Here is a 27,179-nt window from a genome sequence, read left to right as displayed (position 1 = left end):
AGCGACACCGACACGCTGACATAATTCCTCAGCTTGACTACGCCATCAGTGCTATTAGCAGTAACCTTTAGTCACCATAAAATAATAAAACATATACTAAATTATATATATATCCCCGTGAATAAATAATTTGACTTGAAATAGAAACTCTTTATACATAAATAATAATTTATATAACTTTTATTAAATTTGTGCGTATCTATTTTAAACACAGCACCCTGTAACGTCCGCGTAGCGTACGTCTCCCCATTTCGACCCCTCGGCATAGTTACTTACCAGATAGGAAGTAACTAGATAGTTGTAGACCACGCTTAAGCGTAACTAGTTGAGTCGTTGATAATTTGTATGTTCGGGCATTGATTATTGTATTTCATGTATTAATTAATGATTAATTATTCATTGTTAATTGTTGTGGTTAGTACAGGTTAATTAATTAATGTGAGCACGCGTAGGTTTAAGTCGTATGAATTCTGTATTTGAAGCGAGCTGTTAACCGAGCGCGATAAAGGAATGTAATCTACATCCGGTATAGGTGATACCAACGGAATCGCGACGTAACAACCCCATGATATCTGTTCTCTCTCTAGACAAAATATAGTAGAGACGTAGAGACTTTGTAAAAATTAACTGTCAATAACCATCTAGCGGTGAATGTGTAAATTTTCATATATCTGGACAACAGCGATTCTATAGCGATTCTTATTCGATGGACAATCCATATTACAATTTCATGAACTGTCGCGTTTTTCTGGTTCCTGTCGTGTATTTAATAGTAAAATATATCGTACAAAAGACGCGTATGTACTTTTTCAGAGAATTTTTCATCTATTTGTTTACGTGCTATGAAATTTCGTATTAATTATTTTACCAATAATTGTTCGAGAAGTTAATATGGAAAACGTGTATGTATGAATTTTCTAAACGGACTGGTTGATGTTAAGGACAATGTCATTATTCAATAAACCGAAGAGGAATATTCGTCGTCGGCCTTTCAACGACGATGACGAAGATAATGAAAATAGGATGGAAGTGGAGGACACTCAGCCTATAAAATCTAAAGCAAAGAAGAAGGATAAACCGAAGCAGACGCTCCTTAGTTTTGGAGAGGAGCTGGAAGAAGGTGATTTGTAGATATATGTGTGCACGCGTACACACATACGTTTGTTGCAAAATGTTTTAAAATTCTATTTTTTAATTATGACGATCGTATAACTCTGGTAACGACTTCCAGCGATCTCACCTCATTCTAATAATTTTAAAAACATTTTTATACAATACTAAAAATCAAATATTTAAATGTGGAACAATTTATCTTATAATCATGTAGATACTGAAAAAAATGCAAATCGATCTGTAAAAGATTAAGATGATTGGGGGATATGATCAAATTTTATATTTTTATACCAAGTTTTTAAATTCTTATCTTTAATATATAATATTCTACTTTATTGTGTAATAGTTTGCCCAATTAATGATTAATGATAAACAAAAATATAGGCATTTTCCTTAAAAATAACAATATAACACGTATGTTAGAATACCACTTTGTTCCTTTAGTATGATATATAATAATTAACAATGAAATATTACGCAGTTTATGTTATTATACAGCAAAATTTTAATTTCAGAAATACAACGATTTGTGCATATCAACCTAATTATTTATGGTTCCTGGTATAACTTGTTTTTGGTGAACAATTGTATTATATTATTTTTTAAATATAAAATCCTAAAGTATCATTGTTTCAGTTTTATTTTTATTTTTAAATTGTAACATCTAACTATAGGGCACAGCTGTTTCATAGGTCAGTTTTATAGGTCTGATTTGTATAGCATCCAAATACTTTTTACATCAAAATTGAATAGTCCTCTCTTTCTCTCATTATTTAAAGAACCATATCTAATGAATAAAAAGTTTTTGCAATTTGATAATTAAAAACTATATTGTAACATAACTTACTATATTTCTTTTGTTCATTATATATTTATCTCAATTATAAATAACAAATTTTGTTATATACTTGATTATTTGTTAGTTCGAGCCATCTGGTACAAAATCTAACAGTTTGTTATTTTACAGCGGATGATGGCGAAGTCTTTAAAGTGAAGAAATCATCAAGGAGCAAAAAATTGATGAAACAGCTAGATCACGAAAGGAGGAAAAAGAAAGGTGAAGAGAAAATGCAACTGGACTCTGAGCAAGCGAACATGTCCATTAAACAGGAAAAAGATTTAGAAATAAAGACAGATGATCTAGTAGTAAGCTATCTCTATGATGTTTTATTATTATTAGAATTTCTTCAATTTCAATAATTTAGAACTCTCAAATCAGGATTTCATTTTTTTTCACTACATTCACTCCATACAATATTTGGTATGCATTGAAGAATGTGACAAAGATACATGTCAGTATATACATCTTATGCATTTATTTTTGTAAGCTATACTGTTTCCTAAATGTAAAAACTTTTACTGTATCAAACGTGGAATATAATTGCATTAATATAATGGATATAAAACAATACACTAAATACTTTAAATATATTAAATGTACAGAATTATTAAAATATGAACATGCATCGTAAGTTAACATTTTTTAGTACAAAACTCAATGTTTTGCAGTATTATTTAATAATTTGTTATTTTCATAAGATGCAAAATTTCTTAAAAAATTTATATTGCTATAATATAAACAGAATTGTGCAAAAGCTTTTGGACAATTATTTTTCCATTTATTCTGTAAATAGAGAAGTATTCCTTGAAAATGAAACAAATGCTTCTGTTTCGTGGGTCATTGTATTTTAATTCTATATTATTCGAAAGTTGTCTTTGTCTTCCCTTCTCAAAATACAGTTAGAAAGACAACTGTCCTCAAGCTTTTACATCCACTGTACCTTTTTTTGCAGTATAATGTAATGTCAATTATATTATGAATAATTATTAATTATTTAAAGTATTAATATTGTCCACCCGAGATTTTATTAAGCAACAATTAATTTTTATTACTAGGTTAAAATAAAGAATACAGGACCTTTAATCTTAAATGGACGAGCTGCACTGGCAGCTGGAAAGGATGATTATACATCTGATGAAGAGGACGATGAACCACGTAATCATAAATTTAGAAGAAACACAGATAAAGCTGATACAATGAAGATCCTCCTTGAAAGTATGTAACGTTTTTATCAGCGCGCACTGCAATCATATTAATACAATATTTTCAGTTTGTTGTATTTAATGGATTAATTTGTTAAGTATACACTATAATAGATATTATGTTATTGCTATATCTATAGGTGGATGTATACCAGATGCAGCAATGATCCATGCAGCTAGAAAATGCAGACAAAAAGCACGAGAATTAGGAACTGATTATATTCCTATAGAAGAACAAAGGTAATATTTTTTAATAACTGTATCAAAATGGCATTAGAGGTTGACAGGTTTCGTTAATTATTATTAATTTTTGTATTTAATTTGGAAAAGGGAATGATAGGAATATTTTTATTTACAGCGATGATAAGGGCAAATCGAGACTTATTAGGGAAGAAGACCATGATAGAAGTGATGATGATGATTCTCAAGATCGAATTGATATGACTGTTAATACTGAAGCGCGTGATAAAGAAAAAAGAAGAGAAGCATTTCTTGCCTCGCAAGTTTCATTGAAACGTTGGTTTCTTATTACTATTATTATTATTATTATTTTATGTATATGTATATAACTGTAATTCTGTAAGTGAATACATTTTATGCTTTCTTCAGTTTCGGACGATGAAAGTGAACATGAAAATGAAGAAGAGGAATGGGAAGCTCAACAAATTAGGAAAGGTGTAACAGGCGCACAAGTAATATATTTTTTCTTTACATACTAGAATAATTAATTATGCATTTTCGTATATCAGCTCGTGTCCACTTTGATGCCATTGAGCATTTCTTATAGTCACATATAATATTTTACATGTAATATAAAAAAATATTTAGATCGCAGCAGCACAACAAGATTCTATGATGCAACAACAATATTCAATCGGTATGAATGTGAATCAAGTGATGGGAACCGGAGTACCTTTAGAAATGGTAATGATGCCGGCACCGCCACCTCCACCAGCAATTCAACCACCAGATCCAACAAAAATAGTACCAGTAACTCCCCAGGAAGTTGTCAATAAGATGCGTGCAAGGTGGTAAATTATTGAAAATAATAAATATTTAATAATATAATTTTAGTAATGATAAAAGCAATTATAATCTGTGCTTACGGTGTTAACTAATTTTTGTCCTCGTTTATACGTTTTATTTTTACAATAATATAAAACTGTAATGAAAAATGTATATTTGCAGATTGGACAGTCTAAAGGAAGTACACCGACGTCATCAGTTAGATCAGGATCGTTTAGAACAAGAATTAGGACAAACACTGAAAGAACTGGACGACGGCGAAATTCGTGCACCGCAGCTTGCACAGCGCTTCAGATATTACCAAGAGTTGCGTGGGTATGTCACTGACTTGGTAGAGTGTCTTGATGAGAAGGTGGGTTTATACGCTGTCACGTTTTTTTATGTGCACTGGGGTTTTCCATGCAATTTTTGGCTGTATAAATTATTCAGCTATATTAGAAACAATGCATTTTTCTTACTAAAACAAAATGATGTAAGAAAACACGTGTAGTATTGTTATCATAAAACAGGATATTTTTAAAAACGTGTTATTTTCACCTATTTTAAAGATGTTTTTCTTTGTAGTATTTTTATGACCAAGGTTAACGCTTATCTTTTGTTATCGTAATTTGCAGTAATAAGCATAAATTTATTAAATAAAAAACAATATAATAGTAAAACATAATGTTTCTTTTCAAGAAGTTCTTTTATAAATATTAACTATATTTTTTCGTTACTGGATAAGAATTCGATGATGGTGTTCAAATTTCCAATATTGATTTAACTTGGAAAATAATCTATTCTACAAATTTTTAATCCAAAAAACTTTTAACATAATCTATTTTTTCTTTCTTTTATGTACTGCGCATAGGAAAAATATAGTAACCTACCTTCCCTGGAGTTTAAGTATTATCAAGATCAATAAGTTAAAATATCACAAAGGATTACAGGATATATTTCTTATTTGTAACTAATTATATTTATATCGCAAAAATATAAAAACTATTTAAAATGGTAACAAACATCGACATTTGTTTTGAAAGTTTCAGTCGTTTCATTTTCAAGCGTCACAAGCAACTTTACTATTTTATTATTTTTATTTTTAATGTATTTGTGTTAAAACTATTTTTACAAGACGAAAAGGAAAAAGAAAAATGCATATTAAAGATTAAAATATTCGAAACAATTATAAAACATGCAAAATGTATATTTGTATTGCCGGGGGTCTGTATCTTCTCTGTATAAAAAAAAAAATTATTTATAATATAGTAAAATTTACTTTTAAGTACTTATAAAAAATGACAAAATAAGTTAATATGGGTGGTAAGTAAATTGATTTTTAACTTTTTCCTAAACGAAAGATATCCAATGGCCATGGAATCTTATTTGAAGTTCCAGCAAATGTTAAACGTGAATGTTATTTTATCATCTATATACTATTTGTATGCAGCAAATTGTATATTTAATTTCTTTTCGCTATGAAACAACATATATATAGAAATATTCATTTGCTGGAGAAAAAATAATTCTCAAAGTCATTGAATTAATTTACTGTGTGAATGTTAACGTGTAACTTTTTTGTTAGCTGCCTCTGGTTGTGGGATTGGAGCAACGCTGGTTAGATCTTTATAGTGAACGCGCAACTGAGCTAATGGAAAGAAGACGACAAGATACAAGAGATCAAGCTGAAGAAATTACAACAGCTGCAAGTCAGTTATTTTAGTATATTTGTATCTGATAAATCTAAGTAACCGTTTCATACGTTACGCCCGTTAAAAATTAAGAAAAAATATATTTTGAATCATTGTATTTAAACAAAAACTATTCTTTAAATTATAGGAGGTCAACCTATACGGAGAGGTCCAGAAATTGAAGCTCGTATTCGCCGAGCTACAGAAAGAGAGGGAAGAAGAGCTCGTCGAAGAAGAGCTAGAGAATTAGCTCCTACTCTACCAAAACACATTGACGGAATGTCTAGCGACGATGAAGTTACTGAACAACAAAATCTTGCATTTAAACAAACAAAAGGTTGTATTTTATTACACTTAATTATATTTATACAACAAAAACAAAAGAGAGAACTGTATGCTGTTTTTATGCATTTATATTTTAATTTATATTTCTGTTTTTCTAAATTTTGTTCGCGTGTCTGTTTCAGATGAGATTGATAATGAAAGTAAAGAAATATTCTCTGACGTCATAGACGAGTACTGTACACTGAGAGGAATACTTTCAAAGTTCGAATCTTGGAGAGAAACTGACAGAGATGCCTACTTGGAGGCTTACGTCTCTTTGTGTATACCCAAAATCATTTCACCTATTATTAGATTACAGTTGTTGACATGGAACCCTATTATGGTACTTTTATCATTATTTATTGTTTTTATTGTATTATTATTTTAACGTAATAATACAATATTTATAAGTGTATAAAATTAAACTTCGATGTATTTCTTTCTTAGGAAAGTGCTGATATAGAAAGAACAAAATGGTACAATACATTGCTTCTATATGCATTAGATAATAAAGAAACAGAAGAATCGCTTAAGAGAGATCCCGATGTTAGATTGGTTCCGTCTACAGTGGAAAAGATTGTCGTACCTAAATTAACATGTAAGATTATTCAGTACAATACAATTCAAATTATATTTTTCCTTATACACTAAACACAAAAACATTGTGACATTTTGCTGATTCTTATTTATAGCTATAGTCGAGAAAATATGGGATCCAATGTCTACATCGCAAACATTACGGCTTGTGGGCACAGTAAACCGTCTTATTAGAGAGTATCCAAATTTAAACGATTCTAGTAAATCATTAGAAACATTATTCAATACCATACTAGAGAAAATTAAGGCAGCGGTGGAAAATGATGTTTTCATACCAATTTTTCCTAAACAGTTCGTATATATTGTACATTTCATTCAAAAATATCAATAGTAATTTATTCGTTGATATTGACAACTTCTAATTCTATTTTTCAGAGTTTTGGATACCAAACATCAATTTTTTCAACGACAGTTCTCTATGGCTGTGAAGCTTTTGAGAAATTTGTTAAGTTGGCAGGGTCTTCTTGGGGACACACAATTAAAAAATTTGGCACTTGGTTCATTATTAAATAGATATCTTTTAGCGGGTTTGAGAGTTTCTGTTCCTACCGATGCTTTATTTAAAGCAAATATGGTACGTTGATAATTTCATATATCGATTTTTTTCTTCTAAAATTTATAATCATTTATTATTATTCTGGTATATTTATGTGATAGGTAATGAGTACTCTGCCTCGTGCATGGTTACAAGGCGAAACAATAGAACATCTGAGAATGTTTGCTATACTTATTCAGCAACTTAGTGAACAGTTAGATCAAGCAAATCCAGCGCATAAGTAAGTATACATTTTTATTTTTAAATTCTAATCCTTTTTCTATTCTATATGATTTCTTAAGAAAATTTTATAATGATCGAATATAATATCTGGATTTTGTATACATATCGAGAATAAGTAATTTAACTCGTTTCTTTAATACTAAGAATATGTATGAAATATAAATAATAATTCCAGATTTGCATGTAATTTAAACTAATTGTTCACTGTTACAGTGAAGCCTGGGAATATTCGAAGTCCATTCTGAAAATAATCAAGCCTTTGTAATGTATTAATTATGTATGCATTTCTTAATAATATTTTATGGTACTTTTATTTTATGGTATTCATTAATATGCCTATCTATAGTTTTGTACGCATCTGGAAGGATCTTGTACATGGCGAATTACAGTACAATTAGATGTGTAATATATAAAAATGTAATTTTGTATAGAAATAAATTAAACAAGATTCTGATAATATAGTGCACTTTCCAATAACGGTTGTAAATAATAAACAGTATGTGAAAATAAATTGTGTAAATATCAGATTGTGTTTAGCTTTCCTGTTATAACTACAGAAGAAAATTGATAATACATTTAAAGTAACAGATACTTTTCACTTCATTTATCAAATTACAAATTATTTTTATATCGTGTAAATTAGTAGTTCCACTGTGTATTATATTTCTTTCCACCATAGCTTCTGGAATAACAAGTCATCACAATGAAAATTTTATGAAGGAGAAAATATACGAATCTCTAGACATGAAGTAAAGTAAGCTGTATTATATTTCTCAGCTCGTTTTATCTTTACACCATGTTTTTAGAAATGAATTTTAGTGTACAATTTTGTCTCAAGTTATTACTAAAAAATAATTAATTCTCGCAAGTGATAATTTTAAAGAAGAAATAAACTTTTCTATGATTCATACATTACATAAAAATATACAGGGGAAACGTAACATACTGATTTATACGATTGAAGATAATTTAGGGAGGAGATAAGTTTTACTCACACAGATGGTGAAAACGTATTCATGGGTCACAGAGATAGAGACAGTAAGGGTCATCTCTTGACTCTTATGAACTCAGTTCACTTTTGTTAAGCTACCAATGCACACCATGAAATTAACAGGTATAGAGCCAACATTCTTATTTAAAATTATACATAATTTTTTAATTAAGGCATATTAGCAAACACTAGTTGTTAATATACCAGTAATACATTACTTTAATTTCAATAATACATTATTATTTAATGATGATATTCAGCATTGGAGAAAATAAATATTTACAGTTTCGTTTAAATACTTATTGTTTAAAATTTTTAGTATAAATTGATATTAATTTTAATGATATCAATTGTACAATTGTAAATTTGCTTAAATATTATATTATTGAAACAAACTGACTTCATAACTATAATAAGATAATGAGATTAAATTGGGGAATTAATAAATATTTTATTTACATATTAATTAAAAACAAACATTCTCTTACAGATACCACTTATTTGTTACAAGTATTGGCACACCAATTTGGGAAAAGTGTGTTTCTATTTCTTCTGTTGTGTAACAATTCTACTGCATACAATATATTTGAATCAGAAAAAGAATATACATATTCCTACAATGCACTTTCAAGTTCTGGTGTTTTGTTACCATCTGGTGCATCATCTTCATGGGGGTTTCATGGAAAACTTGTAATTCAAGCAAATGAAAATGTAGTTGTAATGCAGGTATGCTTCACAATCATATTAAAATAGTATTATGGTGTGAAAGATAAAGTTGAAACAACACATTCATTGTACATTATCAATGATACTATAAAACATGGAATCATCCATTCAATTTTATTATTTGCAGTGGTTTCATATATTTTAAAACATTACTTCAATTTATTCGGTTATGCCATTGATTATTATTTTCATTCAACTAATATTTTGCAATGAACCAATACTTTTATATAGTTGGAATCATTGAAGTTAACTACATGGAATGGTAACATACAAGGAAAAGGAGAAGATCATGACATTACAGATGAGGTAGCAGAACTTCTGAAACCATTTCAAATTACACACAGGAATGGTCTTGTTGAAAATTTTAGCACTGAAGCTGTATCTCCTTGGTCCACAAATATAAAAAGAAGTATAGCAGGAATTTTACAATTAGATCTCTCTAATTTAGAAAAGGAAGCAGCATTTCATTCAACTGAAGTAAGTGATTGTATATGTACACTTAGAATTGTTTGCATTGTAAAGACTTTCATTATACATTGATAAACCTTTCAATAAAGTACTTCTGTAAAAAACATTATTTTTATTTTTAGTGTCACTATAAATATGTTTATATTATAGAGAAATCACTATGGGCAATGTAACATTGAATACATTGCTAATCCTGAAGAAGAAAATGAATGGGTGATAAGGAAATTTTTAGATCCTCGAATGTGCATTGGTCATCCTCATTACACATGGTCAAATGTTCCCAAAATGTTGTGTCCAAATGGAGATCAAGTAAGTATATAATTTTGTACATACAATTATATGACATAAATAAAATTAATATACGACTGAAAATTATTAGAAAGCCTTCTCTTATTGTATGTGAACATTTTACAAGATAATTTTGTGTTTAATATAATAAAACAGACTTTATATATGCTTAGAATCCAGTATTAAAATCTAGTGAAAGGTTGTATAAAGTTAAAGCAAAAGGATTTTTGAATGAAATTTTGTTTGTTAATGCTACTGGAGGCATATATATACAACCTTTTCAAAGTTTTGGAGATGCTCAGTTTCATTTCACAAGGTATGTTCAATCAAATAAAATGTTTTTATACCAAAAAATTCGATTACAGTTACAAAGAAATTGTATTGTTCGTTATATACTTATTTGACTTATAACTTATTTTATATTTATTTTCCTTAATACAGGCAAGTTTTTAAATTAATTTCGGTGAAAGACATCATAAATAAGATACCTACTAAAGATTTACACCCTAAAGTTTTACAACACGAACTCCCAGAACTTGACCTTACACAAGGTAGAGGTACTCCTGATAAAAGTACTGTTTTCAAATCTGTAAGTTACATTTATATTTACACATAATTGTAACATACGTTACTTGATTCTTATCTTTAACAATAAATAATTTTAAATACTATTAATAAAAATTTAATAGTACATAATTTATAAATAACAGTTAATAAAACTAAAACATATTTCCTCTGCAATTTACAATAATATATCTACGTGTTGCAGATAGGAACTTTATTAGATAAATTAAGTCAGAGACTTGAGACTCCTGGTTTGGATACAGAGACTGATAATTTGCATAATACAACGATTTCTGTTTTACTTTATTATCTTGGGATGTTAGATGTTGCTGATTTACGTACTGCATATACAACAATTTCAGGAACAAGTTACAAAGAAGAAACGATACGGTGCTCGAAAGCATAGTTAATTTGTACAGCTTTAATATATAGTTTATGAAATAGAATATATAATTTTATTCTTTTATATTATTACAGAAATATGTTTTTGGAAACTCTGCCGCAAGTAGGCACAAAAGAAGCCGCGCTATTCATATTAGAATTAATTCAAGATAAAAAAGTATCGGACATGTCCGCAATTCAACTTCTTACTCAGTTACCATTCCATGTACGAAAGCCTGATGTCCAACTGTTAGTAAATCTACAAACATTTTTAAATTTGCCAGAAAAAATACCTGCCGAAGTTCAAAATACAGCAATTCTTACATATGGTACATTGATCTATAAAACATGTTTACTATATTGTCCATATGAAATGTTAGATGATTATGTGCGTCTATATCTTGATAAATTTACAGGTATATAATAATTATTATTTAAATGCATGTATTAATATATAAGACATAAATTTTCAACATTCCTTACATTGTTACTATATTATTATAATAATAATAAATAATTCGTAGAGACGAAGGAATACGAAAAGAAAATGATTTGGCTAGAAGGATTAGCAAATATACAGTTGGGAAGAGTAGTGGAATTTTTAGAACCTATTGCAAGTAGTAATAATGCAGAATCGCGGCATTTTCGTGTCCTTGCTGCTTGGGCATCGCTTCCAACAGCTCCTTTGAGACCTGATGTTGTAAGTATTTAATTTTCTCTTGTGACGTAATAAATTATCAGATATTATTCTCTTATTTCTTGTTGTAGATATATCCAGTTTATTGGCCAATTTTAATAAACAGAACTGAACATTTAGAAATGAGAGTAGCTGCATTGACATTACTTATTGTTTCTAGCCCTACACCAAGCAGACTAATATCATTATATTGGTACATGCAAAGTGAACCCAATCTACATTTGTACAACTATTTTTATACCACTTTAAAGTCTTTGGAACACACCACATATCCTTGTTACGTTCATATGTATGTAAAGATGTAATACAACACTTTTTCTTCTGTGGAATTTTAAATACTGTAGTTCTGTATTTTTAAGTTACAATTTTTTGTATTATAATTGTCATTACAGAGGTGCTATAGCTGCACAATTTACACGAGTACTTCGTCGATCGTCAAATAATGAATATCTAATTACTGGTAATTATATATTCGATTATCAAGACAAATATAGAAAATTCGGTTCAATGATAGGTGGTATCGTCATCGCTAATTCTATAACAAATATGCCAGAGGTTTTATATGTAACTTTGAATACTTATGGAAGTGGAGTAAATATAAATCATGTATCTGTAAGTATTAGTTTAGAACTACCTTTTGAATGAAAATACTATATATTAACAATGTTATTTAAAAAATCATGAATATACAGTTATATATAAAAGCTGAAGGCCTCATACAATCATTATCAACATATCTTGAGGGGCCATCGCAAGTAAAGGATATACTGAAGCAATTTAAATTAGACCAAAAACAAAACGGACCTGTACATTTAGAAATAATTGCACGTATTCAAGAAAAAACAGTTCTATGCCTCCACTTAAATGAAACAAATATTATTGCAGGATTTAAATGTAAGTTAATAAATTACGTAATTTTTATTTTTATAGACAGAATTACGTAGAAAAGAAAACAACTTTCTTGTTTTATTTATTTTATTTATAAGAACTGCTGTGTTTTAAGCATTCTGTTAAAATAATAAGCATATAATTCTAATGTTGTTTAATTTCATTAGATCTTTCGTCTTTATCTAACAAAATATACCATATATATCAAAATGTGGAATTTCATGTTAATCAACAACGTATTAATGTGCCATTAACATTAGAATCGGTACAAGTCACAGATCTGGGAGCAAATGTCCGATTTGCAGTTACCACTACATCGTTATTCTCAATGAGAGGAAATTTTACACATGTTTCAAATGGCAGAAATAATCATGTCATATTACGGTATGAAATACTTGTTTCTTTTTTAATCATTTTTTTAATACAATTTGATACTATAAATATATCATTTTTAGTACATCTATTCATGGATCACAAGTAATTGAAAATTATAATCCTCTAATTGATGTATGGCATAGTGCAGAAAGAGAACATTCTGTACATGGATATCTTCCAGTCAACATCACAATTGGATTGGAAGACCGACCTTTTATTTCATACAATACTCCAGGAGGTATTAACAATTTTAATCGTTACCTTTCAGAAGCAGAATTTATTATGCCTTATACTAAAAATCAAACGTGTTTATATAGAGCATCTTAAAATGGGTCTCACATTTCATGCCCGAACATCCACCAACATAAAAGGTGCAAATATTAAATCAAAATTAAATAAAATTTGTCCTAATTGCACTCGATTATTCGTAGTCACAAAGTCACCAACATATAAACCACATGTAAGTAGTATTTAAATATTTTTTTTTAATAACTTTAAAGGTGAAAGACATTAATTTTTTTTATCGCAGGATACAGATTTATTTCAAATTGACTTAGCAGAATTAGGAGGTCAAATATGTGTGAAACTTTTCGATTGCGAAAATGCAATATCGCGAGAGAAATTAGTCCGTGACGTGTTCTCTTCGCACCAAGCTAATTATCCGTAAGTTAAATGATTCTCATATTTTCTCTTATAAAAGATAAAAAACGATAAGTAACAATAACTGTATCCTAATTCTGAATTGTTGTAGTATTTGGCCAATTTTGCAGTTTGCTTTAACGGCACTTCATTTCTTAGATTACTACACATATGTACCACCAAAAGGTAGCTGTGGATTAGCTGCTTATATTAGTACAATTGATACAAAACGAACTCAGGTTAATAGATTAAGACTTTTCGTACTTTAAACACATAGATTGTAAATTTTACATTAGATATGTTTTGTTAGGTCAGATTCGAATATATCAAAAACCCTAACCACCATATGGTGTCTTTAACACGTACTAACACAGAGTCGTCACAAATTCTTCAACAATGGAATTTAGCTGCACTTTATGAAATTACTAGTTGGATCTCCGACACGTTAAAAGTTAAAGCAACTAAAATTGTACCGGGTCAACAAGTTTTAAAAGTAAGTTGTTTGGTTACATTACAAATAGAAAGAAAAGGTAACTTACATGCTTTGTTGTTTAGTTTTGTTTAGAAGTAGAAAAAGAGATACCTTGGGAATGGGATTTTCTTAGTACTAAACCAAGTGATTCTGCTAGGATCGTTTTAAATGCTGTTTGGGGATTTTCTAATACAGCAAAAGGTAAATGTAGTGGATCCTCGGTCACATTAAATTTAATTGGTGAAATTAGCGAAGGTCAATTGAAAGAAGTTAAAGAAGCAAAATGGCCCTATGAAGAATGCCGGGAACAATCTAAAGGAAAACAATTTATTCCATTCTCTGACGCATGCTATGAAGCTTCAAGGGAGCTATCAACTCTAAGGAAATATCAAATAATTGTACAACATGAAAATGTAAGTTTAAGTTTATAAGTAAGTATTGTTACTTATAGATATAAGATATTTTTCTACAATGGTCTACTAAAATAAAGAGAAACCTATTACAATATTAACTATATAATCACAATTAGGTACCAGCAAACTTAATGCGATTAGCTTGGAAATTCCGTGCCTTTTATGATTTTATCGGCGGTAACAGTAGTTCTGATTCTATTTCCAATGAATTTGTTGTGACTGCGACATTTCCGAAAGAGTCGGATACTGGCGAATTATCGCTTAACAACGACAAAGTAGTTATTGAATATAATTACAATTTTATAGATTACTTTCTAACAAGAACTAGAATTCACAAGTACATGGACTGGTCAGTTTTGAAAACACTTTTTGGTAAGTCGGTGCGCCTCTTTTTAGGTTATATTTTTGTAGAAAACTAGTAGTTAATTGTTTGTACCTGCAGAATTGATTCTATTTGATTACAGTACCTTACCTGTCTTAATCACTTCCAAATTTAGGCACATGTGTTGTGACACCAGACTTTATAAGATCGATTCACAACGTAAATTACACGTTCGGTAACGAACACGAAGTTCTGTTGCTTGGTCAGTGTTACAATGAAAATCCAAAATACGCGCTATCAGCGCGAAATGATCTATATGGTGTTAAGGTCAATATATATGATGAAATAGACACTGTACGAATTATACCGAACTCAACCGGAGGAACGCTATACAATAATACGTTACATATTTCATTACCAAAAACCTACATGTTTCACACCCTGGGCTCTAAAAAGTAATTAAAAACCTATTAATATTAAAAAAATAATAAGATAACTTATACAGTAACAGTCATTATAGTTTTCCATCTATACATATAGTAACATTATTATGCTACAAGTACATGATATTTCAATAAAGTGTTATGTTTCAGGGTAAGATTGGATGGTAATACTATTGACATGATAGTTCCGAATCTCTATTTATATATGCATTGGACTCAAGAACAAATTCTTCTGTTCTTCCCAACGTATTTACTAGAATTTAGTTGTGGTATATGTACACTAAGCTATCCCAATGCTAATAATTTATATGAAAAACTATAAAACTTTATATTTATGCACAAAATTGATTTAACATGGAAAAGATAGATATAAATTAACATTTACTTTGTTATTCGACTTGTGTTAATATACTGCCACAATTAAAGCATTTTATAGTGTGGTCTATTTAGGAATAGTATTTAGCTCTATAATTGTAATTTGAAAGAATTTTGTAAATGCTATAAAAAAATGGAATGTTAATTATTTATAAATATACTGATTTTATGTACAAACTTATAATTTGAATTTAATGTGTATTTTTTACGAAATCTAATTAAAAGTATCCAGACTTCCATTTCCGGTGTGGTTGAGTAGAGACGGTTGAGTGAGTGCTGTGTGTAAGAGAAGTTAAAAAGGTGGTTATAGGTGGAGTAGGGAGCGGAAAGTGGGAGAGTAGGTAGAGGGGGAGAAGGTAGTGAAGGGTGAGTAAGGGCGAGGGAAAGGGCGGTGTGCAGGGAGGTAGGGAAAGGTGGATAGGGAACGTGTAGTTTGGAGGTTAGGGCAAGGAAAGAGAGAAAAGAGAGAGAGAAGAGCAGGCAAGGCGCTGAGGTAGAGGGGCAGTGGCGACATCGGGCGGTAAGGATTGAAAGGAAAGGAGAAGCGGGAGATAAGGTAGAGAGCGGTGGTATAAGGGATAGAGAAAAGGGTGAGGAAAAAATGGTGCAGAGGTCGCCGGAGGAGGGAAGGGCGAGCGAGGAGGGGAAGCTAGAGAGGCTGATCAGAGAAATGAGGGAAACGAGGGAGGAGATGAAGGTACAGGGGAGGGAGACAAGGGAGGAGCTAGAAAGAACTAGGGAGATGATGGAGGAATGGGAGGAGGGATGGAGAAGGGAAAGAGAGGAGATGGAAGATAGGATGGAGAGTTTAGAGAGAAAGATGGGGGAGGTGGAGTTGAAGGAAGGTAGGTTAAAGAGAGTAGAGGAGAGGATAGAGGCGATGGAGACAGGAAGGGCATGGGAGGGGCGAGGAGATAAGGCGGGCTGGGAGAGGGAGGGGGAAGAGTGGGAAACAAGGGTGCAGGAGCTGGAGAGAAAATTAGAAATGAAAGAGAGGGAAGAGAGAAGGAAGAACGTGATAATAAAGAGGGTAGGGAGGGAGGGAACGGCTATGCAAAGGGCAAGGGAAATTTTGGCGGTTGTAGGTTTACAAGGGGGAATTGTGGGGGCAAGGGAGGTAGGAGGAAGAATGCAGGAGAGGAAGGAGGTGATGCTGGAGGTGAAGTTGGAGTCAACGGAGGCAAAGAGGGAGGTGATGAGGAACAAAGGGAGGTTGAGGGGAAGGAAAGAGAGAGTGGAGGACGATATGACGTGGAGGGAGAGGAGGATGCAGTGGCAGCTTAGGAGGATAGGAGAGGAGGAGGAGGTGAAGGGAAGGAGAGTGAGGGTGTTTTACAGAAAGATAATGGTGGATGGGACGATGTGGTTTTGGGACGAGCGGAGGGAAGTACTCAGAGACTGGAGGGGGAGAGAGAAAGGAGGGGTAGAGAGGGAAGTAAGGGAGGGGAGTAGGGAGGGAGGGAGGAGAATGGAGGGACAGGTAGAAAGAAGGAGTGAAGAAAGAGGGGGAGCAAAAAACTAGGAGGAAAGGAAGGAAGGAAGAAGGGGGAAGGGGGGAGGAAGAGAGGGGAAGGGGAAGGGAGAGAGAAAGATGGAAGATAGGAATGGAGTGAAAGTATGGAAATGGAAGTCAAAGGCGGAGGAGGCGGGCGTTGAGATACGGAGGCGTAGTTTTAAGGTTAGGAAGTAGGAAACGAAGCGAGACGAAGCGAGAGATGCGAGCGAAGCGATTGGTACAAAGCGCGTAGGTTAAGGTTAGGTTAAGAGTAGGATAAGCGGAAAGAGAGAGAGGGGAGGAAAGCGAACGAAGGAGGATAGGTAAACGGTAGAAGTTAAGTTAGTTTAAGGAAGAATTGTGAAAGAAAGGAGGAAAGGCTCTGTAACCCTAAGGGGAAGCCAATAAAATCATACATACATACATACAATTAAAAGTATCCAAAATCAATTAGGTGATCCATTAAAAGTTGTTAATTCAACATTTTAATATTTTATATTTCATATAAAATAATGATATTAATTTGCAAAATAATATAAATTTATTACAAAAATAAATACAAAATGGCAGTATATAATTGGAAGAAAACGAATGAAATTTATAAATATTTAAATAAAAACTATACAATTCGTATCTCCTTATTTTACATCTACAATGTGTATCACATTATCAACAAATGTTTTACTGCAGTCATGTGTCTTTAAGACATACATCTAAATGTTGATTCATGAAAGATTCTGATATTAATTGCATACAAACAGGGCAAGGATATTTATTATGCTGGTCAATTGATACTATTTTTGCGTCATTACAATTTGTTGATAATACTGACTCATCATTAAAAAGATTTCCAATACAGTCTTCTAAGTGATCATTTAACGACATCTCAGGAGGAATAGATATATTACAGACTAAACATTTTTGTGATGTATGACTTGCATTATTTTCCTCTGACACTAAATTAGGACAAAGATCTTTTAAGTCCTCGGTAATTGAAGTGGAGGATGAATTACCACTGGAACTACTTATGGAAATTATACTATCATCTTTAGTTTCATTTGCATCATTTCTGTCATCTAATTTAATAGTCGAATCATTTTGTTTACTCGAGTCTAACAGACATTTATCAAGATGTGCATTTATATCCTTAAGCTCGAAACTTTCATCACATACAGGACAATTTGTTATTCTTAAATTTTCTGAGTTTTCTAATTTTTGTTGCTTGTTTGGAAATGTAATCGTATCGATTTTTCTTTTCAGCATGGTTGAAGTATTATCTATTTTTATTTGCGATTTAGCAGAATTGACATCATCAGTTATCTTCAAGCAAGAATCTATATGTTTATTTATATCATCGTTTGGCACAAGATTACTGCATATTGGACATTCTGCAAGTTTTACCGTATTTGACGGCTGATTATTATTATTAATAGTCGGTTCTTTGGTCTTTGCAGTAATGAATGTATCTATTGCTTTTTTTGATTCTTTAATATCTATGTTTGATTTAGGATGCCATTTACTAGTATCAAATTTACTTAATAGATTACTTCGTCCCGTATTAGAACCACCAAGAATCTCAGAAGAAGAAAATTTAGGTTTATCTGAAATTGAATTGCTAGATTTCTGTGAATTATTTAAGGTGCTTGGACCACCTATTCCCCAACCATAAACATTATTCGTATTATTTCCAAGTTTTTTAAATCTGTTCAATAAGTCTGTTGCATTCGACTGTGATTTGATATTCTTTACAAGGGTCGTGGTTGTTGATGTAGTGTTACGCTTCTGCGAACTATTTGAATTAGTTGGACTCTTTGTACTCAAATCATGAACATTATTTGTTTTAGTCCCAAAATTTTTTAATCCGTTCAATGAATTCGAAGTATTTGAGAATGATTTGATATTTTTAAGAGTGGATGTAGGTGATGATGTAGCAGTAGAAGAATTGGATTTTGTAAACCAGTTCAACATATTATTTGTTGAATTTTTACTTTTTGGAGCAGGCTTTGTTTTCTCTTTATTTTTCGAATTTTTTACTTTGAAATTCTCAGGTTCCTTAATTTTAATAAATTGACCACCACAATTTTGCTGATGTTCTTTCCACCAAAAATCATTTGGACCTGGTGCACGATTCATAGCCCTACGTACTGTTCCGAAATATGGAGCCCTTTTTTGACAAGGACCATTACACCTCCACCAATGTTGTTTATACAATTTAACTTCATCATGAAAGCTGTGGTATATCTGTAGAGAAAAACATATTTATTACAAAATATTTAAATCAACATATTAGATTAGTTATTTTATTATGAATACATACAGTAATTTTTGTTCCAGCTGTTTTATTTATTCGGTCCATATGTTTACAAAACTCTGGACCATGCCCATCTCTATCACGATTATTGTTTGTGATAAACAAATATCCATGAATCATTTCATGCTACAGTGCAAAGCGTGGATATTATAAAATAATTTGTGCATAAAATTAAATTAACTCTTTAACCATAGACAAATTTTATTTTAATTAAAATATTATATTTCTAATTCATATAAAAGATTTAAAACAAACTTTCTGAACAACCTAATAATTTTATATAATATCAAAGATAACTCAAATGATTTATAATAATAAAAACTTACCAACAAAGTTTCCACAAGATCCTTTCTTGGTCTAAGTTTTAACAAAGGTTCACTAAGTGAAATTATACATTGTCGATTTCGAGGATGAAAAGAACATACGCCAGCACAACTACATTTTATGAATAATGAAATTAATCTATAAATATTAACTAAATAATGTGTACATACATGTACATTAAGATCCATAGATTGTTTACCTTGTCATTCTACGACTCCATTTAACTTCTACAGGTAATAAAACGTTCCAAAAGAAACGTTCATTAAATTGCACAAACAATGTATAAATATTGGGAGTTGGATCAATTAGTTCTAATGTTTGATCAATTAATGTTCTTGGCTTATAATTTTCTTCATCATTCTGGAAGTATTTTTGATAATATTAAAAATAAGTTTATAACAAGTATTTAATACTAGAAAATTATGCATAAACAAACATTCGTTTTAATGATTTTAATTTAAGAAAAAAGAACCTACTTTTTTTGGTAAAATTGCATTTTCCGTCAATCCGAAGCACTGATCTTGTTGATATAATTTACGTGCCAATTCAAAATCACACGATTCTTGCGACTTCATCATAATTTACAAATTAATAATTCTTGATAAAATGTACACAAGTACATATACAAAAAAAGTAATTATACTATGTAATATAGCAATTTCTAATTATTTATTTACCTATAATATAAGACATATTATTAATAAAACCAATAATTCTACATTCCACCCTGTGCTATATCTATTACATTTAAAACTGACATGTTCAAACAAGAGTAACAAGTTCTTTGCATACAATATGTAAGGATATTATAGACGAGGTAGTATGTATCCTCCAGCTAACCTAACCTATACCTCGTCTGTGATGTTACATTGTTGGACTACAGTAACGTGTGCCTAACTTACCATTAGAGTACAGAGTAACAACTCTTGTTATCTGTTGTTGTCTATTGTTACTCTGTAACCAGAGTGCTATAAATAGTAACCGATTCTCGCAAGTTCCCCCTTGAGCGCCTAATTTCTGTTAGAGAATCAAACATTCAAACGATTGTTTCTAAAGTAAGATTTGCTAAGTAAACATCACTGAACAGAGCTCTCGAAGAAAATATCAATATTTTTTTTAACATTTCTTCTTCCAAAAATACTAATTTTTGTCGCTACACATCGTTCGTGGTATCAGAAAATTCCAAAACGATATCCGTACTTTTGAATCATCTAACTCGTGGCTTATATCTTTCGTCATGCCACACGTCAGCTACAGTGCGCCCTCTGCTCGTGCCCTCGTATTTGTATATATGATGTGGACGGAAGATTGGCTTATATAAAAATTGTATTAGGTTAATCGTACAACACGTAACGTATTAAAATAATTCGTCAAAATGGTGAGCGTTTACATATTACTGAATTTAAGTCATTGTCACTATATGCGAACCATAAAAGATATTTACAGCAAAGCTATGCCAATCCACTTAACACAGATGTCAATTACCGTTCACGGTTATTGCCGAAATGAATAATAAATTAAATTTTAGTGTACGATAAAACAAGTTGTTTTTGTTTCAGGTACTTATTGCTGCGGCGGTCTGCACTAAAGCAGGCAAAAGTAAGTAACGCTTCACTTTGACCGCACCTGTTGTGTATGTGTATGTGTGTGTACACGCGCTGTGTGTGTGTGGTGTTATACTATATTTCTTAATATTCACACGATCATACTTTTAATTGTTAATTCATTTCGTTTTTAGCTATTATAAACACTTCTTCACATGGATTACTTTTGTATGCATGAAATGTTTCCTAGAAACTTGATATTTGCAATATAATAGTATAAATTAAATAATATTTAATTGGGAAATTTTATACTTTATTTCACAGGAAAAATCGTTTTATCAACGTGTGGGCATTAATTTTCAATTTATCTAGATATGTTTAAACTTGGTGCTGTAAAAACAATAGAAAAGAAATTCAGTAGTTACAGACAATTACATTAATATGAGAATTAGCAAATAGATAAAAAAAATCATCATGTAGTATCAAGTTTTAGGATGTTTATATATTTCTATATAAATCATTAAAATATTTTGTATGAATCATTTTCTTGTGACCATTTTTTGTATAATATTACTTAAAATAGTTACTACATTTTTCATGGATCATTTAAGTTATTTCTGTTTAAGAAAAGTTTGACCTATTGATTAAAACTAATAAGTAAAATTTTATGAAAATTTCAGCTATTATTTCTCGTCAGTTTGTTGAAATGACGAAAGCCAGAATAGAAGGTTTACTTGCTGCATTTCCAAAGTTAATGAGTTCTGGAAAACAGCATACATTTGTAGAAACAGAATCTGTGAGATATGTTTATCAACCTTTGGAAAAAGTATACATGCTATTGATTACAACAAAAGCTAGTAATATATTAGAAGATTTAGAAACATTAAGACTCTTTGCAAGAGTTGTAAGTATTCCTTAAATATAAAATGTATAATTATTCATTAATTATTCAGCACATATCTAATTCTTAATAGTAATGAATTAATTTTAGTTAATAATTATAATACAATTTCTAGATTCCAGAATATTGTAATTCAATAGATGAACTTGAAATAGCTGAAAATGCATTCAATTTGATATTTGCATTTGATGAAATAGTTGCACTGGGATATAGGGAAAGTGTCAACTTAGCACAAATTAGAACATTTGTGGAAATGGACTCACACGAAGAAAAAGTTTATCAAGCAGTGAGAATGACTCAAGAAAGAGAAGCTAGGAATAAAATGCGCGAGAAGGCGAAGGAATTACAAAGGCAACGAATGGAAGCAAATAAAAAGAGTAGTCTCAAAAGTCCTGGATTTGGTAATGCTTTTGGAAGTGGTAGTAACTTTACAGTAATTCTCAATGTAGGAGATACTGCAAATTTTATACCAGAACCAGTTAGACCATCGTACACACCAACGCAGTAAGGAATAATATAATGCTTTACAACATTAAGAATTGTGTTATAAACACATTTTTATTCTTTACAAAGGAAACCGGTTAATACTGGACCAGGCGCAATGAAATTAGGAGGGAAATCTCGTGATGTTGATTCTTTTGTTGATCAATTGAAAGAAGAAGGAGAAAATGTTGTAACAACACCTTTACCCGCATCGGGTGCAAAACCTACATCAATTGCACCACAGGCAATCAATACAGAATCGTAAGAATTTGTTACATTTAATAATATGTCATTTATCGTTAGCATATAAATCCTTTTATTTGAAGAGTTCACCTGCGACAGGAAGAACGACTTAACGTACGAATTGGTCGGGATGGTGGTTTGCAACACTTTGAATTACATGGTTTGGTGACATTACATATCTCGGATGAAAAATGGGGCCGAATTCGTGTACAATTGGAAAATAAAGATTCGAGAGGGATCCAGTTACAAACACATCCTAATGTAGACAAGGACTTATTTAGATCTCGCGGTCAAATAGGTTTAAAAATTCCTACAAAACCATTCCCACTAAATACTGATGTTGGTGTACTAAAGTGGCGTTTACAAGCTCAAGACGAAACAGCATTACCTATATCAAGTAGGAATTGTTTATTAAATTGCATAAAATTCGATGTATTGTTCGATATGTAACAAAGAATAATTTTTCTTTTACATTTTAAAACAGTAAATTGTTGGCCTTCCGAAAATGGAGAAGGTGGATGCGATGTCAACATAGAGTACGAGTTAGAACAGCTTAATCTTGAGCTAAATGACATTCAAATAAACATTCCGTTGCCCATGGGTTGTACTCCCATTGTAAGTGAATTTGACGGGCAATATACACACGAAGCACGACGAAATATGCTTGTATGGTCCCTACCAATAGTTGATGAGACAACAAACTCAGGTTCAATGGAGTTCTCAGCACCTTCTTCTACACCTGCCGATTTCTTTCCTCTTCGCGTCTCATTTTCATCAAAGACATCATATGTCGATATTAAGGTATGTTATACATAAAATTGATTAAAGTTAACAAAAATGATATTAATGTAAAAATTTATGTGAAAATTGTTTGCTATTTGTCTGATATCTTCATAAGTGAATATATTTTTTTAATGATAGAGTAATAAACTAATAAGAATGAAATTCTATGTCTTGGTATTAATGAAAAGTAGAATGTTACTATTTAATTCTCCATAAAATTATGAAGATATGTATTCCTTTTACAGGTAACCGAAGTTTTACTCGTAGAAGATGAAAGTCCTGTTAAGTATTCCGTAGAAACAGTTTTCTTTACTGATAATTACGAAGTGGTATAGGTACCCAAAAAATGATCAGTTAACCACTTGTGCTAATGTGTCCAAGGATACTAACTTAGGCGTTGTCTATTGGAACAAAAGTGATAAATATTTTCAGCTTAATAATTTCATTTCACATGACCACTATTTTTATCAAAAGTTGTATTCATTAATGCATTAGAAGTGGTACGCTAATACGTGTCCTATGAATAATTTGTTCTATTTAGTACATGCCTAATGTCAAACTATTAAAGAAAACTGTACAAAGGTGTTTTATAATTGGTTAAGAAATAACATTAAAAATTATTTTCACATTTTACGAGTTACACATATTATATACAAATAAATTAAATTATATTAATTTCATTACACATTTTCGAAATTAGTTCCTTACAAATTTTGTACCGTTATAGAACCAGTATAATAGAAAATGAGATATTACTGTATGGAGAAGCATAGCGATATTTTTTTGTATGTTACGTACATATGTATAACCATAAAGCCATAATAATTGCAGAAAATGATATATAATCATGTTTTAACAAAAGAATTTATTAATGCATATAAATGTATTAACTCGGTTCATCTTATTTTTTTAATAGTATTATTAAAAGCATTTAATGTTTTATATATTTCATTTCTAAGAAAAAAAATATTACTTTATCTTTTTGAAAATAATAATAAAGAAACTAATGATATATGGAACCAAAAGAAAAGAAGAAGAAATGCACATAATTCAAACACATTTGTGTTATATAGTCGCTTGCTTGTTCTTAAAACAACATTAATATAAAATACTATAAATGTTTGTATATATACATACAAAACATTATATTAATATTTTCAATTATTATGTTATTAAATGTAATAACATTACATGTTGTTTTCTTTTTTTACCTTTATGTTTATAAGTAAAAAGTTATTTACTACTTATTACTAAGTAAATGTGTATAAATAATCAACGAATTGTCTGTAAAATGTTTGTTCATAAAGATTTGAGAATATAAATTTCATTATTACATTCTCTGATAATGCATTCATTAAAAAATATCTATTATAAATAATTATACAGAAATGAAAATAAAACATGTTTATTGAAATGTTATTGCAATATGTCAGGTGGTACATTTATCACTTGTTGTAATAGATAATTTTCAATAACTGCTTTCGCTGAAAAAAATTAGTTGATGATTTCTTTGAAGTAGCGAGTATAATATGTTATTAATAATATATTCCGTATAAATATTGTTTACCAGTTAATGAATTATTTAATACTGCTGCATGATAAGCGCTTATATCATACATGTTACGACGCGTAACATCAGCTCCTCTTGATAATAATTCATAGCAAACATGGGGATGATCACCATGTGCTCCATATATCAATGGCGTATTACCTTCCTAAATTATTTAAAAGATACCATTATTAAACAATTTTAATTTTATAAATATTAATCCAGTACCTCGTCGCTTGCATTCGAATCTGCGCCATGGTTTAACAACAATTTTACAACATCATGATGTCCATAAGCAGCTGCCAAATGCAAAGGTGTTTCTCCATTGAGTCCACGGTAATTTTTATTAGCACCAGCTTTAAGTAATTGCCTTGCACTGCCCAACTGGCCATATCCGGCAGCCCACATGAGACCAGTTAAACCCTTCTCATCAGGTGTATCTACAGTATCTTTATCACAATTCATCAATACATTTACAAATTATACAAAAAACAAATAAGTTACACTACTTAGTGCAGTTGTAACAAGTCTCATCTGTTGTTGAACATTCTCGAGTATGTATTTCTGATAATCTTCGGAATAATAAACTTATAATACTCTATGATAAAAGAAAGAAAAAAATGTATTTCAATAAAAAGAAGTTACGAATATAAAATTAAACGGTAAAATTACTTATGTAGAATCAACATAAAGTACAAAATAAATATGTAACTATTAAGCAATTGTACATTTTAATTTAATATTTATGACTAACTTTTACATATTTCTTGTTTAAAAAATGACTACAAATAGATAATCAAAAATGTTTAACAGAAATAACTTGTAATGTCTATATTAAATACTGTAGATTTTAATACTGCAAGCCTTACTCCTAATAAGTAAGTTATTCATTTCTTTAAAGTAACATACTTGGATGTATGTGATCAGGAGTAAATTCACCTTGACCAGCTAATGTGTGAAATGTAATATCACTACCACCATAAAGTTGAGGTATTTCTGTTTGTGTGTTACCTCGTTGTAAATTTGTGAGCAAAGTAGGAGGCTAGAAAATTTTGAATAAAACAATGATGCCTTTAAAATACCTTAAACATTGTACCCATATATAAAAATCTACCTTATACGGTTGAAATGCACTCATTCTTGTAGCATCTTGCCATGCTCCTGGAGCCCATTGCCATTTATTTTCTATAGGCTCAGATTTACATCCTATATTAACATTCTCTGGCTTACAAATTAAAGGCCTTGGTCTAATACCAATTGTTGATTCTACTCCGTCGCGTCCAATATTCTTAGTTTCAGTTGTACTATTGTTAGATTCTTGTTCTTCTTCATCTTCCTCTTCTTTCATAATTAATTCAGAATGGATTTGATTCTCCATGTCTTTGCTAATTATCAGTAAAGGATAACACTAATCAATCATCGCATAGTACACAAATATAATTAATAAAACATAGAACTATATGCACTTGTTTGACTTTTCGATTTCTTTAAACAACTTATTTAAAAGATGAACATTATTGATCATATGGCATGTAAGAAAATTGAAAATTTACCTCACAAGTTGTTTGTTGTTTTATAACCTAGGAAACGTAATTCATTATTTTCTTCTTATTTTTTTACATACAACCATCTTCGCGAGCAAGTTTCCAGAATCTTTAAAAAGATTGCGAGCACATTCAAACAAAAAATATACTTTCATTATTACGCTAATGCTTTGCCATCATTTTCTTAAATTTTGTTTACCATACGTTGAAATTGATTGTACGTTTTTGATGTTCAGACAATTTTTACACGAATTTGAATTTAAATACTTAAGTATCACATAAATAATTGGCAATATTTTTCTTATTAAATACGAATTAAATTAAATGAAAACACAATAAATGTTAACTTATATAAAATGTTATTTACGAATCAGTAGCAAGATTAACAAGAACTAGCCTAGAATGCTAG

General features: G+C 30.5%; 5 protein-coding genes across 6 annotated transcripts; 3 read left to right on the top strand and 2 right to left on the bottom strand.

The window, feature by feature from the left end:
• Window positions 1–738: 738 nt before the first annotated feature.
• LOC122401365 (PAX3- and PAX7-binding protein 1) lies at window positions 739–7,927 on the top strand. The gene is made up of 16 exons (XM_043403445.1): window positions 739–1,120; window positions 2,081–2,259; window positions 3,010–3,169; window positions 3,297–3,396; window positions 3,515–3,672; window positions 3,766–3,848; window positions 3,985–4,184; window positions 4,345–4,534; window positions 5,747–5,870; window positions 6,001–6,189; window positions 6,320–6,519; window positions 6,624–6,774; window positions 6,869–7,064; window positions 7,149–7,347; window positions 7,431–7,549; window positions 7,765–7,927. The coding sequence occupies exons 1-16, from the start codon at window positions 934–936 to the stop codon at window positions 7,814–7,816; spliced, it is 2,487 nt and encodes an 828-aa protein (XP_043259380.1). The 5' UTR covers window positions 739–933; the 3' UTR covers window positions 7,817–7,927.
• Window positions 7,928–8,575: 648 nt separating this feature from the next.
• Window positions 8,576–15,562, top strand: LOC122401364. Its single transcript, XM_043403444.1, has 22 exons — window positions 8,576–8,665; window positions 9,033–9,268; window positions 9,500–9,745; window positions 9,887–10,045; window positions 10,198–10,340; window positions 10,466–10,613; window positions 10,794–10,978; window positions 11,066–11,385; window positions 11,494–11,669; window positions 11,738–11,955; window positions 12,059–12,278; window positions 12,359–12,560; window positions 12,722–12,938; window positions 13,010–13,167; window positions 13,247–13,389; window positions 13,459–13,592; window positions 13,681–13,807; window positions 13,879–14,061; window positions 14,124–14,453; window positions 14,570–14,825; window positions 14,951–15,230; window positions 15,369–15,562. Exons 1-22 carry the CDS (start codon window positions 8,644–8,646, stop codon window positions 15,538–15,540), a joined length of 4,275 nt encoding a protein of 1,424 aa, XP_043259379.1. The 5' UTR covers window positions 8,576–8,643; the 3' UTR covers window positions 15,541–15,562.
• Window positions 15,563–17,778: 2,216 nt separating this feature from the next.
• LOC122401384 (DNA-dependent metalloprotease dvc-1) lies at window positions 17,779–20,595 on the bottom strand. The gene is made up of 7 exons (XM_043403469.1): window positions 20,575–20,595; window positions 20,200–20,400; window positions 19,923–20,083; window positions 19,726–19,834; window positions 19,406–19,525; window positions 18,951–19,329; window positions 17,779–18,791 (listed from the first exon to the last, which is right to left on the bottom strand). Exons 2-7 carry the CDS (start codon window positions 20,299–20,301, stop codon window positions 17,779–17,781), a joined length of 1,884 nt encoding a protein of 627 aa, XP_043259404.1. The 5' UTR covers window positions 20,302–20,400; window positions 20,575–20,595.
• Window positions 20,596–20,965: 370 nt separating this feature from the next.
• On the top strand, window positions 20,966–24,526 carry LOC122401350 (coatomer subunit delta). The gene is made up of 8 exons (XM_043403432.1): window positions 20,966–21,101; window positions 21,283–21,322; window positions 21,948–22,171; window positions 22,284–22,672; window positions 22,742–22,912; window positions 22,978–23,291; window positions 23,379–23,695; window positions 23,923–24,526. Exons 1-8 carry the CDS (start codon window positions 21,099–21,101, stop codon window positions 24,010–24,012), a joined length of 1,548 nt encoding a protein of 515 aa, XP_043259367.1. The 5' UTR covers window positions 20,966–21,098; the 3' UTR covers window positions 24,013–24,526.
• Window positions 24,527–25,066: 540 nt separating this feature from the next.
• On the bottom strand, window positions 25,067–27,167 carry LOC122401422 (DNA-binding protein RFXANK-like). Of its 2 annotated transcripts, XM_043403536.1 has the most exons (7): window positions 27,138–27,167; window positions 26,780–26,806; window positions 26,341–26,611; window positions 26,136–26,268; window positions 25,455–25,675; window positions 25,245–25,392; window positions 25,067–25,161 (listed from the first exon to the last, which is right to left on the bottom strand). In XM_043403536.1, the coding sequence occupies exons 3-7, from the start codon at window positions 26,602–26,604 to the stop codon at window positions 25,094–25,096; spliced, it is 834 nt and encodes a 277-aa protein (XP_043259471.1). In that variant the 5' UTR covers window positions 26,605–26,611; window positions 26,780–26,806; window positions 27,138–27,167; the 3' UTR covers window positions 25,067–25,093. The 2 variants fall into 2 exon arrangements, with proteins under 2 accessions (XP_043259471.1, XP_043259472.1); XM_043403537.1 differs by lacking the exon at window positions 27,138–27,167 and having other exon boundaries at window positions 26,166–26,268; window positions 26,780–27,131.
• Window positions 27,168–27,179: the final 12 nt, after the last annotated feature.

Source organism: Colletes gigas, unplaced genomic scaffold (assembly GCF_013123115.1).
Source record: "Colletes gigas isolate AHSC1104 unplaced genomic scaffold, ASM1312311v1 Colletes_gigas_Sc00024, whole genome shotgun sequence".
NCBI lineage: Eukaryota > Metazoa > Arthropoda > Insecta > Hymenoptera > Colletidae > Colletes > Colletes gigas.
Note: the sequence above shows the minus strand (reverse complement) of the source record. Positions and strands in the feature narration are given on the sequence as shown.